Raw genomic sequence first — 12,692 nt, 5'->3', positions numbered from 1 at the left:
GAACTACCTCAGTAAGTCAGTCACAGTGACAGCGCGTCGTAATGCATTTACATTAAGTACCAGATGTCAAAATGGCCGACACGATAAACGTGACGGGAGAGATTTCGGAAGTTTTTAATGAACCTGTGGTGGTTACATGATTTAGTTATCATTGAACAACTGGTCATTCATTGAAAGGTGATTTAAGATGTGTTAATTAGATACTAAGGTAAATTCAAAGACTGCTGTACACTGTCACCCTTGACACGGATCGAGTCGATACTTAGAAAGTATGGATGTGCATTTCTTCGTTTAGTTCACATTAGGTTCGGTAGCGAGGATATTTGTAAACGATCATGCAGTCAAACTCTCTGACGTTTCTCAATGTAAACTGAAATGCTGAGTTCAAGATTAAATGGTCTAATTTTTCAGAAAGAACGCTTCTGTATGCATTCGTATTAGGGAATTCCCAGGGGTTTCCCCAGGATTGTGGAAGCAGTCCGTCAGTGTTTATGTCACCAATTTGGCAAGGGATGTGTGTTAGTTCCTTCCTTCGTCATGTTAGTCACCATGTCTAAGTTGTTCAGCTACCATTACCTGATTTCTAGCTGCTTTGCTATATTAACAGGGAGGTTGGAGAACTTGCCCCCACGAGTCCTTGTAAATTACGTAATAAATCTTTTAGTAATCTTTTGCTAAGGGGACATGATGCAGGTAACTGATGAGGTTACTGCACAGTATCAGCATGAGTATTTTCGAGTATGTTGATATCTGTTTTTCTATGTTTATGAATTGCTTTCATATTCAGTTTCATGATTTAATAATATTAAACCATATTTCCGCTTATTATGAGTTTTATTTGCCTATTTTTCATATAGCCACGTAATCACATGCAGCTTAATAAGAAAAATCAAACAAATATGACCGACAGGTATGTGCTATAATGCAAGTGTACCTTATATATGCAAATCATTTTTCCGAACTGACTAAACATGTTAACATGGTTAATAGAAGGTTTATCTCAGTATTATGAACATGATTAATGATGAACAGAGAAGATTCCTCCCTCTGCAACAACTGGTGTTACCATAATGCCCACAGCTGCACATCTTATAAACCTACTGCAACATAGTATTGTAGGTATCATGCTTTCCCATAGTAATCTTGTGATATGCACTTCTTTCAAGTGAGACCTGCTGAGAGGTTTTACAATTTGAATTGTAAGACCAAGGTTTTACAGTTTAACAGTTGAATTGTACTAACAGCATCTTAATATGCATCTAATGTTGGTTGACTGGTTAAACATGTTAAAACACATGAAAATTCCATGACATGAATCGAAACAGCAACTTCACAAACCAAAGGGATTTTGTCTATGATCTACGTCTGTGACTGATGATTCTAAACCTAGCAACCTTGCTGGCCAATAGGGAAATATCATTAATTATGGTAGTTCAAAATTGGGGAAAAGAATTAAAGTTTCTATTTTCCTAAATTCAGAGCTATTTTAACTTAGATTTCAAAGTAATAATCATGATAATGTTAAACTAAGTATTTAAGCCCATTTCTCAATACTGGTCCTGTTATCCGTGAATTTAGTCACCTTACAAAGCCACAACATTGGTTATAATCATGATAATGTAAAAGCATGAACATGATAAATTTTGAATTTTTTTACTGACATTTTCTGCTGCTGACTTAAGGCTACTTATTAGCTTCTAATCAGATCTAGAAAAATCCCTGTATCATGTTAACTATTGTAACCTAGTAAGTCATTCAGGCAGGCGATAAAAAGAGTGTTTAATCAATAGTGGTCAATGTCATGATTTCAGTTGTTTGTATGTTGCACAAGGTCTTTCTCTCACCCTCCGTCATCGAATTCAGTTTAATGCCAGACAAATGTATTGTGTCACACAAAGGTATCCCAAAGTTTTCAAGATTATTCTTTCTGGTATTTTTTGCTTTAGAGGGTTCAAAAGTTGGTTCCATATTCCTCTTTGGCTGAAAATGTAAAGGCCCGAGGGATTTTCCAGGTTTAACATTCACAACTAAAAACCTAGGAGGAGTGTTTTAACTATAACATCATAATTGAAATCTGATAAGGAAATAGTTTGTACAAGAGCAGCAATTAGCAAATTTCAAACTCCATTTGTCCCAAGAAAGACAGTAAACACAAACCTCTCTTTTCAATAAACATAAAATAAAATATCAATGTATGTCATAATTACCAGTGTCACATGTGTCTCCCATGATGCCCTTTTCACAACCTTGCACACACAGCCCTGAGCTCTGTCTACAGACTCCTTCATAACATCCATCTGAGCAGTTCTTGTCACAGTGGGATCCATACCAGCCTTTCAGACAGCCTAAGTTACAGGAACCATCAGCCTGGATGCACTGTCTGTCAGTGGATCTCCCACAATGTACACTACACTTCCGGTCACAGAAGTCCCCATGTCTACCGCTTTGGCAGCCATTGTTACACTTTCCGGAGTTCTGCTCACAGACATGCGCATGACATGTTTTACTGCAGTTTCTTTTACACAGGTCACCATAATGTCCATCTGTGCAGCCGTCGAGACATCGACCAGTATTCTGGTCACAATAAACAAAATTGTACATACCTTCACGCATTTTACAATATGTGGCACACTTGAGGTCACACTTTTTACCATGAAACCCTGGTAGACATCCTTCTTGGCAAACACCTGATCGTCGAATGCAGTTCCCCTCAGCACAATTTGGACATTCTCTCCGACAGTTGTCACCAAACCAGCTTGGATTACACTCAGTGCAGGAGGTGTCGGTACATGACTTGCAGTTGGATGGACATGTGGTTTTGCACTTGGGACCTTTCCAGCCATCCATACATCCGCTTGTACAGGTACCATCTTTGTCATTACATGTCTGATCTCTGCAGGTGTCACTACAATTCTGATCACAACGAGTCCCATATACTGTGTCAATACAGCCATTGAGGCAAGCTCCATCACTGAAGCTACAGAACTGATCCCCTGAGTCAGATGCTTTGCATCTGAAAATACAGGACAACTGACACTGAGTGCCAAAAAAGCCAACCTTACATGATGTACACAATCCTGTGTCCTTCTGACAGCCATGTTCACAGTTGGCTGGACAGGTCTCTCTGCAATCATCTCCATGAAAACCGTCCTTGCATACCATACAATTATCATCTGTGCAGTTATAGCATTGATCTGGGCATTGCTTCTGACAGTAAGATCCCTTCTTGCCATCAACACATCCATGGGTACATTCAGGAGATCCAGTTGAGTCTGTCACACAATGACTATTGCTGCAGGAGGAACTACATTCCTTGGTGCAGTTAGCCCCATACCATGTGTCCTTGCACTCAATGCAAAGTCCAGATGTCTGATCACACACGCTGTCCTTGCAATGCTGACCACAGAGCTGGTCACACTTAATACCATGATATCCTGGACTGCATCCCCTTTCGCAATGTCCTGAGGACTGTTCACAGGAACCATTAAAACAGTTGGAGCAAGGTGTAGTACACTTTCCCCCATACCAGCCTAACTTGCAACCATCTTTACATTTCCCTTTTCTCTCACATCCATTCAGACAGTTGTCGCAGGATTTTGTACAAAACCGTCCATACCATCCAACTGAACAGTCTTTACATTTCCCAGTATTTCTGTAGCAGGGGCCCTCACAGTTGGTGCTGCAGATCCTGGTGCAGTCTTCTCCGTGTCTTCCTGACACACAGTTGTTACAGTAGCCAGTCTGATTACATCGTTTCTTGTCACAAAACTCACTACAGCTTTCAGTACATGTGTTCCCATAGAAGCCAGCTATACATCCAGCTTGACAGACACCAGAACTGGTACAATTTTTCTTTTTACAATTTTTGCACTGTTGGTCACACTTGGGGCCATACCATGTATTCTTACAACCAGATAGACATGTCATGTCATCTGTACAGCTATGAAGATTGCAGTTCTCACAGATTACTTCTTTAACATCACATTTCTCACCCACCCACATAGGTTCACACCCATCAAGACATTCTCCGCTATCTATGTCACAAGTTTTGTCCATACAATGTTCTGAGCATCTTTGGAGGCATTTCCTGCCATAGCTTCCATCTTTACATGCCTCACACTCTCCAGACCACCGATTACATGCAGCACAGATGTTGCTAGGACATCTCCTATTACAGTTGAAGCTGTAGTAACCATCTGGACATGTCTGTGGACACTCACTGGACCCCTTGTCCTCACACTGGCCGCTGCTGTTACAGCGAGATACACAGGGCTTACAGTCTGCACCATAGTAGCCATCAGCACACGCTGTGTCTGGGAACAGTCAGGAAGCGATAAAGTAATGTCATTTAACAATTCACACATATTATAAACAAATCAAATAATCTTATACTACCAGCCTCACATTCAGGTTTTACGTGTGAGGTGACACATTCACTTTCATAGTTTACTCATCACTGCTCATGACTGAAGAATTTCGCGCCAAATGATCCAGTCCTTCCTATTTTAACTAGGCTTTCTTTTCATTCTTTAAGAGACTTACAGATTTTTGCACAATCCACTAATTCCAACATGTCAGCACATCTGAACAGATATTTGTATACTTGAAACATATGGTTTGGTTTTGTCAGATGATGGCAGAGGACACTTAGTTTGTGATCATTCCTGAAATACCTACATGCTATATCACAGTGTTCTCATCTGCCTTAACAACAGACCCACATTTCAATAAGCATGAGTGAGTGAGCTGGGTTTAACACTGGTTTAAACAGTATTCCAATAATATCATGGCATGTCAGCTTAATGTTGGAGGAAAGCCCGAAGTGATGCAGGTCTCAGACAATTACCTCTTTGGTAAAACCCACAAGCATTTGTATGGTAATGACAAACCTAGAAACATAATCAGGGTGAATCAGGATTCGAACCCACAATCATAGGTTTCTGGTGTGCTCAAGGGATGCAACTCTGTACAGTGAATTGTGATACCTTGGACTACTGGGCCACCCATGCTCCCCATTTCAATAAGAACACACAGAGAAGTTGTACTGCTGCGGGCACATACAAAATTGAACTCTGTACAACGGCAACAAAAACATGTTTTGCAGAGTTGTTTTGTATTTTTGCTTTCAACACTCAGGAAAGGAGATGGATATAAACATTCCTTGCTGTATAGAAGCATCCCCAACTTATAGCATCACAATTAAAGATATTAAAAGATGGTACTTGTTGTTAACCTGCCTGGCGCTCAGCATAAAGGGCTAAAACAAGGACTGGTCAGCTCAGTCTTATTTTCAGTTTAACACCTAACATTTCCCCAGATGTACCCATCAGTACTACTGATCTCACAGTGTTAATGAATGATAGGTAAACAGGCACATCTACCTGATTCGCAGATCTTGCAGGTCTTCTTACAGTGGCTGTATGCTTGGCTTGATACACTGACTGGGTAGCTGCAGTCTGTGCTGCCTCTACAATATCCCACCCAGTTAGGTGTATCCTCACATGGACTGACAGCCCACACTAAAACAGTATCCATAGTAACAGAAAACTATCAGAGACACTGTCCGAGGTACATCAAGGCTTTAACAACTTCTTATTTCTAAGAATATTAGTTTCAGTAAATAGAAATGGCAGGTGATTACTTCAAAACTTGCAAAAGAAATAAAGATCATGAAAACATAATCATGATAATGAAATTATTCACACCATGCGAAAAAATAGAACAGTAAGAATTGTTTTCGTTTTGCATCAGTGAACAAAATAATGCCCTAGAACTTAACATCATATCATGATTATAACTTCTTACATCATCATAATGTACATGAGTAAAAACAATCTGCATAAACCATGTATAAAAGCACGAACAAATATGAACAAATTTAGATTGTAGCCTAAACTTATCAATAATAAATTTTACAATCCCTACCTTGTATGACTTGAATCCCAAAGAGCACCGCACACAGCACACAGCATGTCCTGGCCATGGTTACATTATACTTACTTCACACACCAGAACACAATCAATGTCTAGCAAGGAATGTTTAATGTAGGAAGGCCTTCACCAGGGAGTGTGAAATACTCATGAACCATGGAGTCAGAGGTTCCATACTTGTGGTTCCCCCTATGTATCAACTCTTCCTGTGTGTTGTGTGAAGTGTGACCACACATCCTGAAACATGACACACAGAGGAAGATGATGTCAACTGCATCGATGCTACAACAAATTTGAATGAAATATATCTTTCCGGTCACTTATATCTGATGAACATAGGTTGTCAGTGTCCAATAAATACTCATGTACATTAATAAATCTCAGTTTGAGCTGATTGACCACGTAAAATAAGAACGCGAATGTATAGGAGCAAAGATGACATGGAATTTTAAGCAGGGATGTTTTATGTCGAAGGTTAAAAGAAATGTCTGTGTCACTTATCAGTAGAGCAAAAGAAGGGTTGTTTGAATAATTTTGCCAAAGTGAGTACATAACTTATTTTCTCTGTCACTCTATATTTTATCAAATGAATGTTATGTTAAAATGGTTGGTTACATCCATCCAGACTCTCCAAAAAAGCATCCTCAATTATCAAGTGCAATGTTTGAAAATAAGTATGAAATTCAAGATGTCCTTGTCATAACCCTATGTTAAAAGTTAAATATTTAGGGGGTTCCGATATTCAAATACCAAAGAACACCTCAAAGACCTCAGGACTCTCCTTAATTTCAAACACTGAAGTGTAGTACATACTAACACTGATGATAAATTCAAAGTATGTAAGGATACATTTCAGTATACATGTAAACAGGGACCCTTCTAAAATAATCCTATCAGCGTAAGTACCGTAATACAGTCTGGACCAAACAAACCAGTAGATGATGGCATAACAATGAACTATGTGATCTTAGGGGTGGAAAATAACCTAAACATTTTCTGTTACAGTGACATACTTGAATAGTGACAACATAGAAATATGGACCTCAACCCAAAAGCCTGAGTACAAACATACAAATAGCTCCATTCTAACAGGGTCATTAGTCAGTATGCATTAATATTTAGGGATTTTAGTCAGTAACAATGGCAAACAGTAACAATTTAACTGTGTAAAATCAAGAAGAAAATGGATTAGAAATCTAATTTAGCAACCAATAATCTGAGTTTTAAAAAAATGCTATGGAAGTTAGCTCTAGTTGTTTTACCAAACAGATTGGACAGTGGTGACCCACCATGCTCAAATCATACATAGAGAGTAATACACATTTTCAGATGCCTAATTTTTAAATAATTGAGCAGTAAATTAATTTTTACACTAGAGAAGTATTTCATTGTTTTTGTACATTAAACAATTACAATAAACTGCAGAATGATCTTACACATGTAGAACCTATCAGGACTCCCTTCTAGCCAGACCCGTAAAAAGATTCCGGGGTAGAATAGGTTTTCAGCAACCCATGCTTGCCTTAAAGCTGACTATGCTTGTCGTAAAAGGATAAAGCGTTTAGATAAAGCAATGTAAACATTTCATTTTGATTTAGTGGGTTAAATGTCAAATAGTTTCATTACAGACTATATGTCCTAAAACATATACTAGAATACATGCACTTCTTTCCTACCAAGGTTATCAGACCTGATAAAATCCGGGATAGAATAGGTCTTCAACAACCCATGCTTGTTGTAAAAAGGCGACTATGCTTGTCGTTAGAGGCGACTAACGGGATCGGGTGGTCAGGCTTGCTGACTTGGTTGATGCATGTCATCGATCCCAATTGCGTGGATCGATGCTCATTATATTAATCACTGGATTGTCTGGTCCAGACTCAATTATTTACAGACCGCCGTCATATAGCTGGAATATTGCTGTGTGCGGCGTAAAACAACAAACCAACCAACCAACCCTCCTAGCCAACCTATCCATTTTCATGAAGTTTGATACAACAACAAACCATAGGTTATGAATGAATTTACACAGAATATTCCATAGTACATCTAGGGCTGGTAGCTTTAAGCACAGGGCCATGTAACTAATATTCTTTACTAACAGACGGGTCTTCAAGTTTGTTGGTACAGATTACTAGTTACACTAGTTACATCATGTAGGCTACATGATCCTCAGTGTTAGAAATTGGCACTAGTCCTGTAGTCCTTACCAAACTGCCCAATAGTAAAAGTAACCTAAGGACTAGTAGAAATTGGCCCATTTTAAGGGTTTTGCTATATGTTATCATTATAAGGACTAGTGGACAAAAAATGTTAGTTTCTAACCCTCATCCTGTTCTTTAGATACCATACACTGAGTTATAGATGAATTTCCACTTACATTGTGTCACGACCACCACAACACAGTGTTCAAAATTAAGGCCAAATTTAAGGGGTCCTTCTCAAAAGCTTATGTCAAGTTCTTGGATTGAAAAAAAACAGGCTATAGGAGAAAATCTAAAGATCTCTGGCACCCCAGTAAATTTCTCACACCGCATGCGGCATGAGGTTTTTGCACACAACATAATATTCGGATGGTTAGCATTGAAACACTCTTCTTGAATTAGTAATGACGATATCCATGCAATCTTATGTGATTCAGATATTGAGCAGAAAGCATGAATTCGGTAAATGGAAAATCAATCAAAATTTTCGCAAACATTTCTTTGTCACAGGTCTGTCAAAACTGAAAACTCCACCAATTAAAACATATGGAACAATATAAGTGCTTAGAACCGTTAAAATATTCAAAAATGCGTTTGCCAAATCTTACCATAAGGCAGGAACGGTGCATATTAACTTGGCTTTTAGGTTAAATTCAGAACCGAGTCTCAACTTTCTTTATCAACACCAGGGATCAAGAAACTGAAAACATCCCCTCCCATTTGAGTAACACTGGAACGGAAATAATTACTACATTCCTGTTATATGACGTTTTATTAATACTATATTACGTATACGCGACGAAAATGCGAACTAACCTCACAGCTGTAATAAGGAAGTTTAACGCTTGTGTGCTTGCTTGTCACTTGTGAACATTGCTGACTGCGTTCGGAAGAGCGACCCAGATTCCAAAGCTCCATACAGGGGAAATGGAGATAGAAAAACCATGCGAAGAGCTTCGGTTTAAACGCAAAGTGCTTTTAATAGTTTGAACAGCGACCATAAAATAGAAACCTATTTTATGGTCTCTGGTTTGAATGAGTCATGAATGTTTTTTTTTTCAAGAAATGTTAAATAAACAATTTTAAGGAAAAACAGAGTCAGGCAAATTGGCAGTCCAAGGAGGCTAGATTCAAGTCATTCAAAATCCACTATGCTATTTCAACCCGGCAGTATTGTCACACATGGAGCTAATTACAATGTCTAGACTGGGGATCAATCTTGCATAAATTCTCGAAACGACACCAGTATACCATGTCTGGTTTAGAGTAAATAAATAACTAGTATGCATGTCCATTTTTGTTGATGCATTTTCTACTTTAAAGTTTAATTTCGGAATGTGTATATGTTCAGTATAAGTATGTTATGGGGGAGGGGGCGCGGCTCCCTGCGCGGGCGATGTAATACACGGGATAATCGATTATGAGCATGTTATTGTTTACGTTCAGTTCCACCCATTGACGATACGCAATACCACTGTAGGCTAATATATGTAAGTATGTACACATAACGTTTAGATAAAGCAATGTAAACATTTCATTTTGATTTAGTGGGTTAAATGTCAAATAGTTTCATTACAGACTATATGTCCTAAAACATATACTAGTATACATGAACTTCTTTCCCACCAAGGTTGTCAGACCTGAGAAAATCCGGGGTAGAATAGGTCTTCAGCAACCCATGCTTGTTGTAAAAAGGCGACTATGCTTGTCGTTAGAGGCGACTAACGGGATCAGGTGGTCAGGCTCGCTGACTTGGTTGATGCATGTCATTGTATCCCAATTGCATGGATCGATGCTCATGATGTCAATCACTGAATTGTCTGGTCCAGACTCGATTATTTACAGACCTCCGTCACATTGCTGGAATAATGCTGAGTGCGGCTTTAAACAACAAACAAACATACAAACAAACCAAGGTTGTCAACAAGTTAATTAGAAACTAGTTCGAAAAGAACAAGTCCTATGGTATGGTCAAGGGCATTTAGCGTCACCTTTAGCTGTAAACCTGTCCAAGGTATGAACTAAATCCCCAAACCCAAACAGGAGAAGAAGTTTCGTTTTCCTTTTGTAAATCGCATTTGTCAGATAGGACATGTTTCAGTCGTGTGTCATTGTTCGCCCTGGGTTACGTCACTTACTTTGTTAGGTCGTATGGTACATTGTTCAGTCGTTTGTTACATTGTTAAGTCGTTTGTTACATTGTTCGGTCTTGGTTACGTGGTTAATTCATGTATTACATTGTTAAGTCGTTGGTTACATTGTTCAGTCTTGGTTACATTGTTCGGTCTTGGTTACATGGTTAAGTCATGTATTACACTGTTAAGTCGTTGGTTACATTTTTTGGTCTTGGTTACGTGGTTAAGTCATGTGTTACACTGTTAAGTCGTTGGTTACATTGTTCGGTCTTGGTTATGTTGTTAAGTCATGTCTTACGTGCTTAAGTCGTTTGTTACATTATTTGGTCTTGGTTACGAGGTTAAGTCATGTGTTACGAGGTTAAGTCATGTTACATTGTTAAGTCGTATGTTACATTGTTCGGCCTAGGTTATGTGTATAAGTCGTGTGTTAACTTGTTAAGTCGTATGTTACATTGTTCGGCCTAGGTTATGTGTATAAGTCGTGTGTTAACTTGTTAAGTCGTATGTTACATTGTTCGGCCTAGGTTATGTGTATAAGTCGTGTGTTAACTTGTTAAGTCGTATGTTACATTGTTCGGCCTAGGTTATGTGTATAAGTCATGTGTTAACTTGTTAAGTCGTATGTTACATTGTTCGGCCTAGGTTATGTGTATAAGTCGTGTGTTAACTTGTTAAGTCGTATGTTACTTTTTTAGGCCTAGGTTATGTGTATAAGTTGTGTGTTAACTTGTTAAGTCGTATGTTACATTGTTCGGCCTAGGTTATGTGTATAAGTCGTGTGTTAACTTGTTAAGTCGTATGTTACATTGTTCGGCCTAGGTTATGTGTATAAGTCATGTGTTAACTTGTTAAGTCGTATGTTACATTGTTCGGCCTAGGTTATGTGTATAAGTCGTGTGTTAACTTGTTAAGTCGTATGTTACATTGTTCGGCCTAGGTTATGTGTATAAGTCGTGTGTTAACTTGTTAAGTCGTATGTTACATTGTTCGGCCTAGGTTATGTGTATAAGTCGTGTGTTAACTTGTTAAGTCGTATGTTACATTGTTCGGCCTAGGTTATGTGCATAAGTCGTGTGTTAACTTGTTAAGTCGTATGTTACATTGTTCGGCCTAGGTTATGTGCATAAGTCGTGTGTTAACTTGTTAAGTCGTATGTTACATTGTTCGGCCTAGGTTATGTGTATAAGTCGTGTGTTAACTTGTTAAGTCGTATGTTACATTGTTCGGCCTAGGTTATGTGTATAAGTCGTGTGTTAACTTGTTAAGTCGTATGTTACATTGTTCGGCCTAGGTTATGTGTATAAGTTGTGTGTTAACTTGTTAAGTCGTATGTTACATTGTTCGGCCTAGGTTATGTGTATAAGTTGTGTGTTAACTTGTTAAGTCGTATGTTACGTTGTCCGGTCCCGGTTATGTGTATAAGTCGTGTGTTAACTTGTTAAGTCGTATGTTACATTGTTCGGCCCAGGTTATGTGTATAAGTTGTGTGTTAACTTGTTAAGTCGTATGTTACATTGTTCGGCCTAGGTTATGTGTATCAGTTGTGTGTTAACTTGTTAAGTCGTATGTTACATTGTTCGGCCTAGGGTATGTGTATTAGTCGTGTGTTAACTTGTTAAGTCGTATGTTACATTGTTCAGTTATGTGTGACGTGGTTAAGTCGTATGTTACATTGTTCGGCCCAGGTTATGTGTATAAGTTGTGTGTTAACTTGTTAAGTCGTATGTTACATTGTTCGGCCTAGGTTATGTGTATAAGTTGTGTGTTAACTTGTTAAGTCGTATGTTCCATTGTTCGGCCTAGGTTATGTGTCTAAGTTGTGTGTTAACTTGTTAAGTCGTATGTTACATTGTTCTGTCTAGGTTATGTGTATAAGTCGTGGGTTACATTGTTAAGTCGTATGTTACATTGTTCAGTTATGTGTGACGTGGTTAAGTCGTATGTTACATTGTTCGGTCTAGGTTATGTGTATAAGTCGTGTGTTAACTTGTTAAGTCGTATGTTACATTGTTCGGCCTAGGTTATGTGTCTAAGTTGTGTTTTAACTTGTTAAGTCGTATGTTACATTGTTCTGTCTAGGTTATGTGTATAAGTCGTGGGTTACATTGTTAAGTCGTATGTTACATTGTTCAGTTATGTGTGACGTGGTTAAGTCGTATGTTACATTGTTCGGTCTAGGTTATGTGTATAAGTCGTGTGTTAACTTGTTAAGTCGTATGTTACATTGTTCGGCCTAGGTTATGTGTATAAGTTGTGTGTTAACTTGTTAAGTCGTATGTTACATTGTTCAGTTATGTGTGACGTGGTTAAGTCGTATGTTACATTGTTCGGTCTAGGTTATGTGTATAAGTCGTGTGTTAACTTGTTAAGTCGTATGTTACATTGTTCGGCCTAGGTTATGTGTATAAGTTGTGTGTTA

General features: G+C 38.4%; 1 protein-coding gene across 4 annotated transcripts in view; it reads right to left on the bottom strand.

The window, feature by feature from the left end:
* Positions 1–12,692, bottom strand: part of LOC124111613 — a 50,279-nt gene that overhangs the window by 26,187 nt on the left and 11,400 nt on the right. For 2 of the 4 annotated variants that reach the window (XM_046471382.2, XM_046471385.2), the window contains exons 1-4: positions 8,952–9,060; positions 5,926–6,168; positions 5,382–5,519; positions 2,208–4,313 (exon numbers count right to left, since the gene is read on the bottom strand). In XM_046471382.2, the coding sequence (XP_046327338.1) occupies positions 2,208–4,313; positions 5,382–5,519; positions 5,926–5,983 (2,302 nt within the window). In that variant the 5' untranslated portion in view covers positions 5,984–6,168; positions 8,952–9,060. Of the gene's footprint in view, positions 1–2,207; positions 4,314–5,381; positions 5,520–5,925; positions 6,169–8,743; positions 8,856–8,951; positions 9,061–12,692 lie in introns of those variants that run through there. The other 2 variants (XM_046471384.2, XM_048399637.1) reach the window with 2 other exon arrangements.

The sequence above is a fragment of the Haliotis rufescens genome, unplaced genomic scaffold, assembly GCF_023055435.1.
Source record: "Haliotis rufescens isolate VD_foot unplaced genomic scaffold, xgHalRufe1.0.p SCAF_2, whole genome shotgun sequence".
Taxonomy (NCBI): Eukaryota; Metazoa; Mollusca; class Gastropoda; order Lepetellida; family Haliotidae; genus Haliotis; species Haliotis rufescens.
Note: the sequence above shows the minus strand (reverse complement) of the source record. Positions and strands in the feature narration are given on the sequence as shown.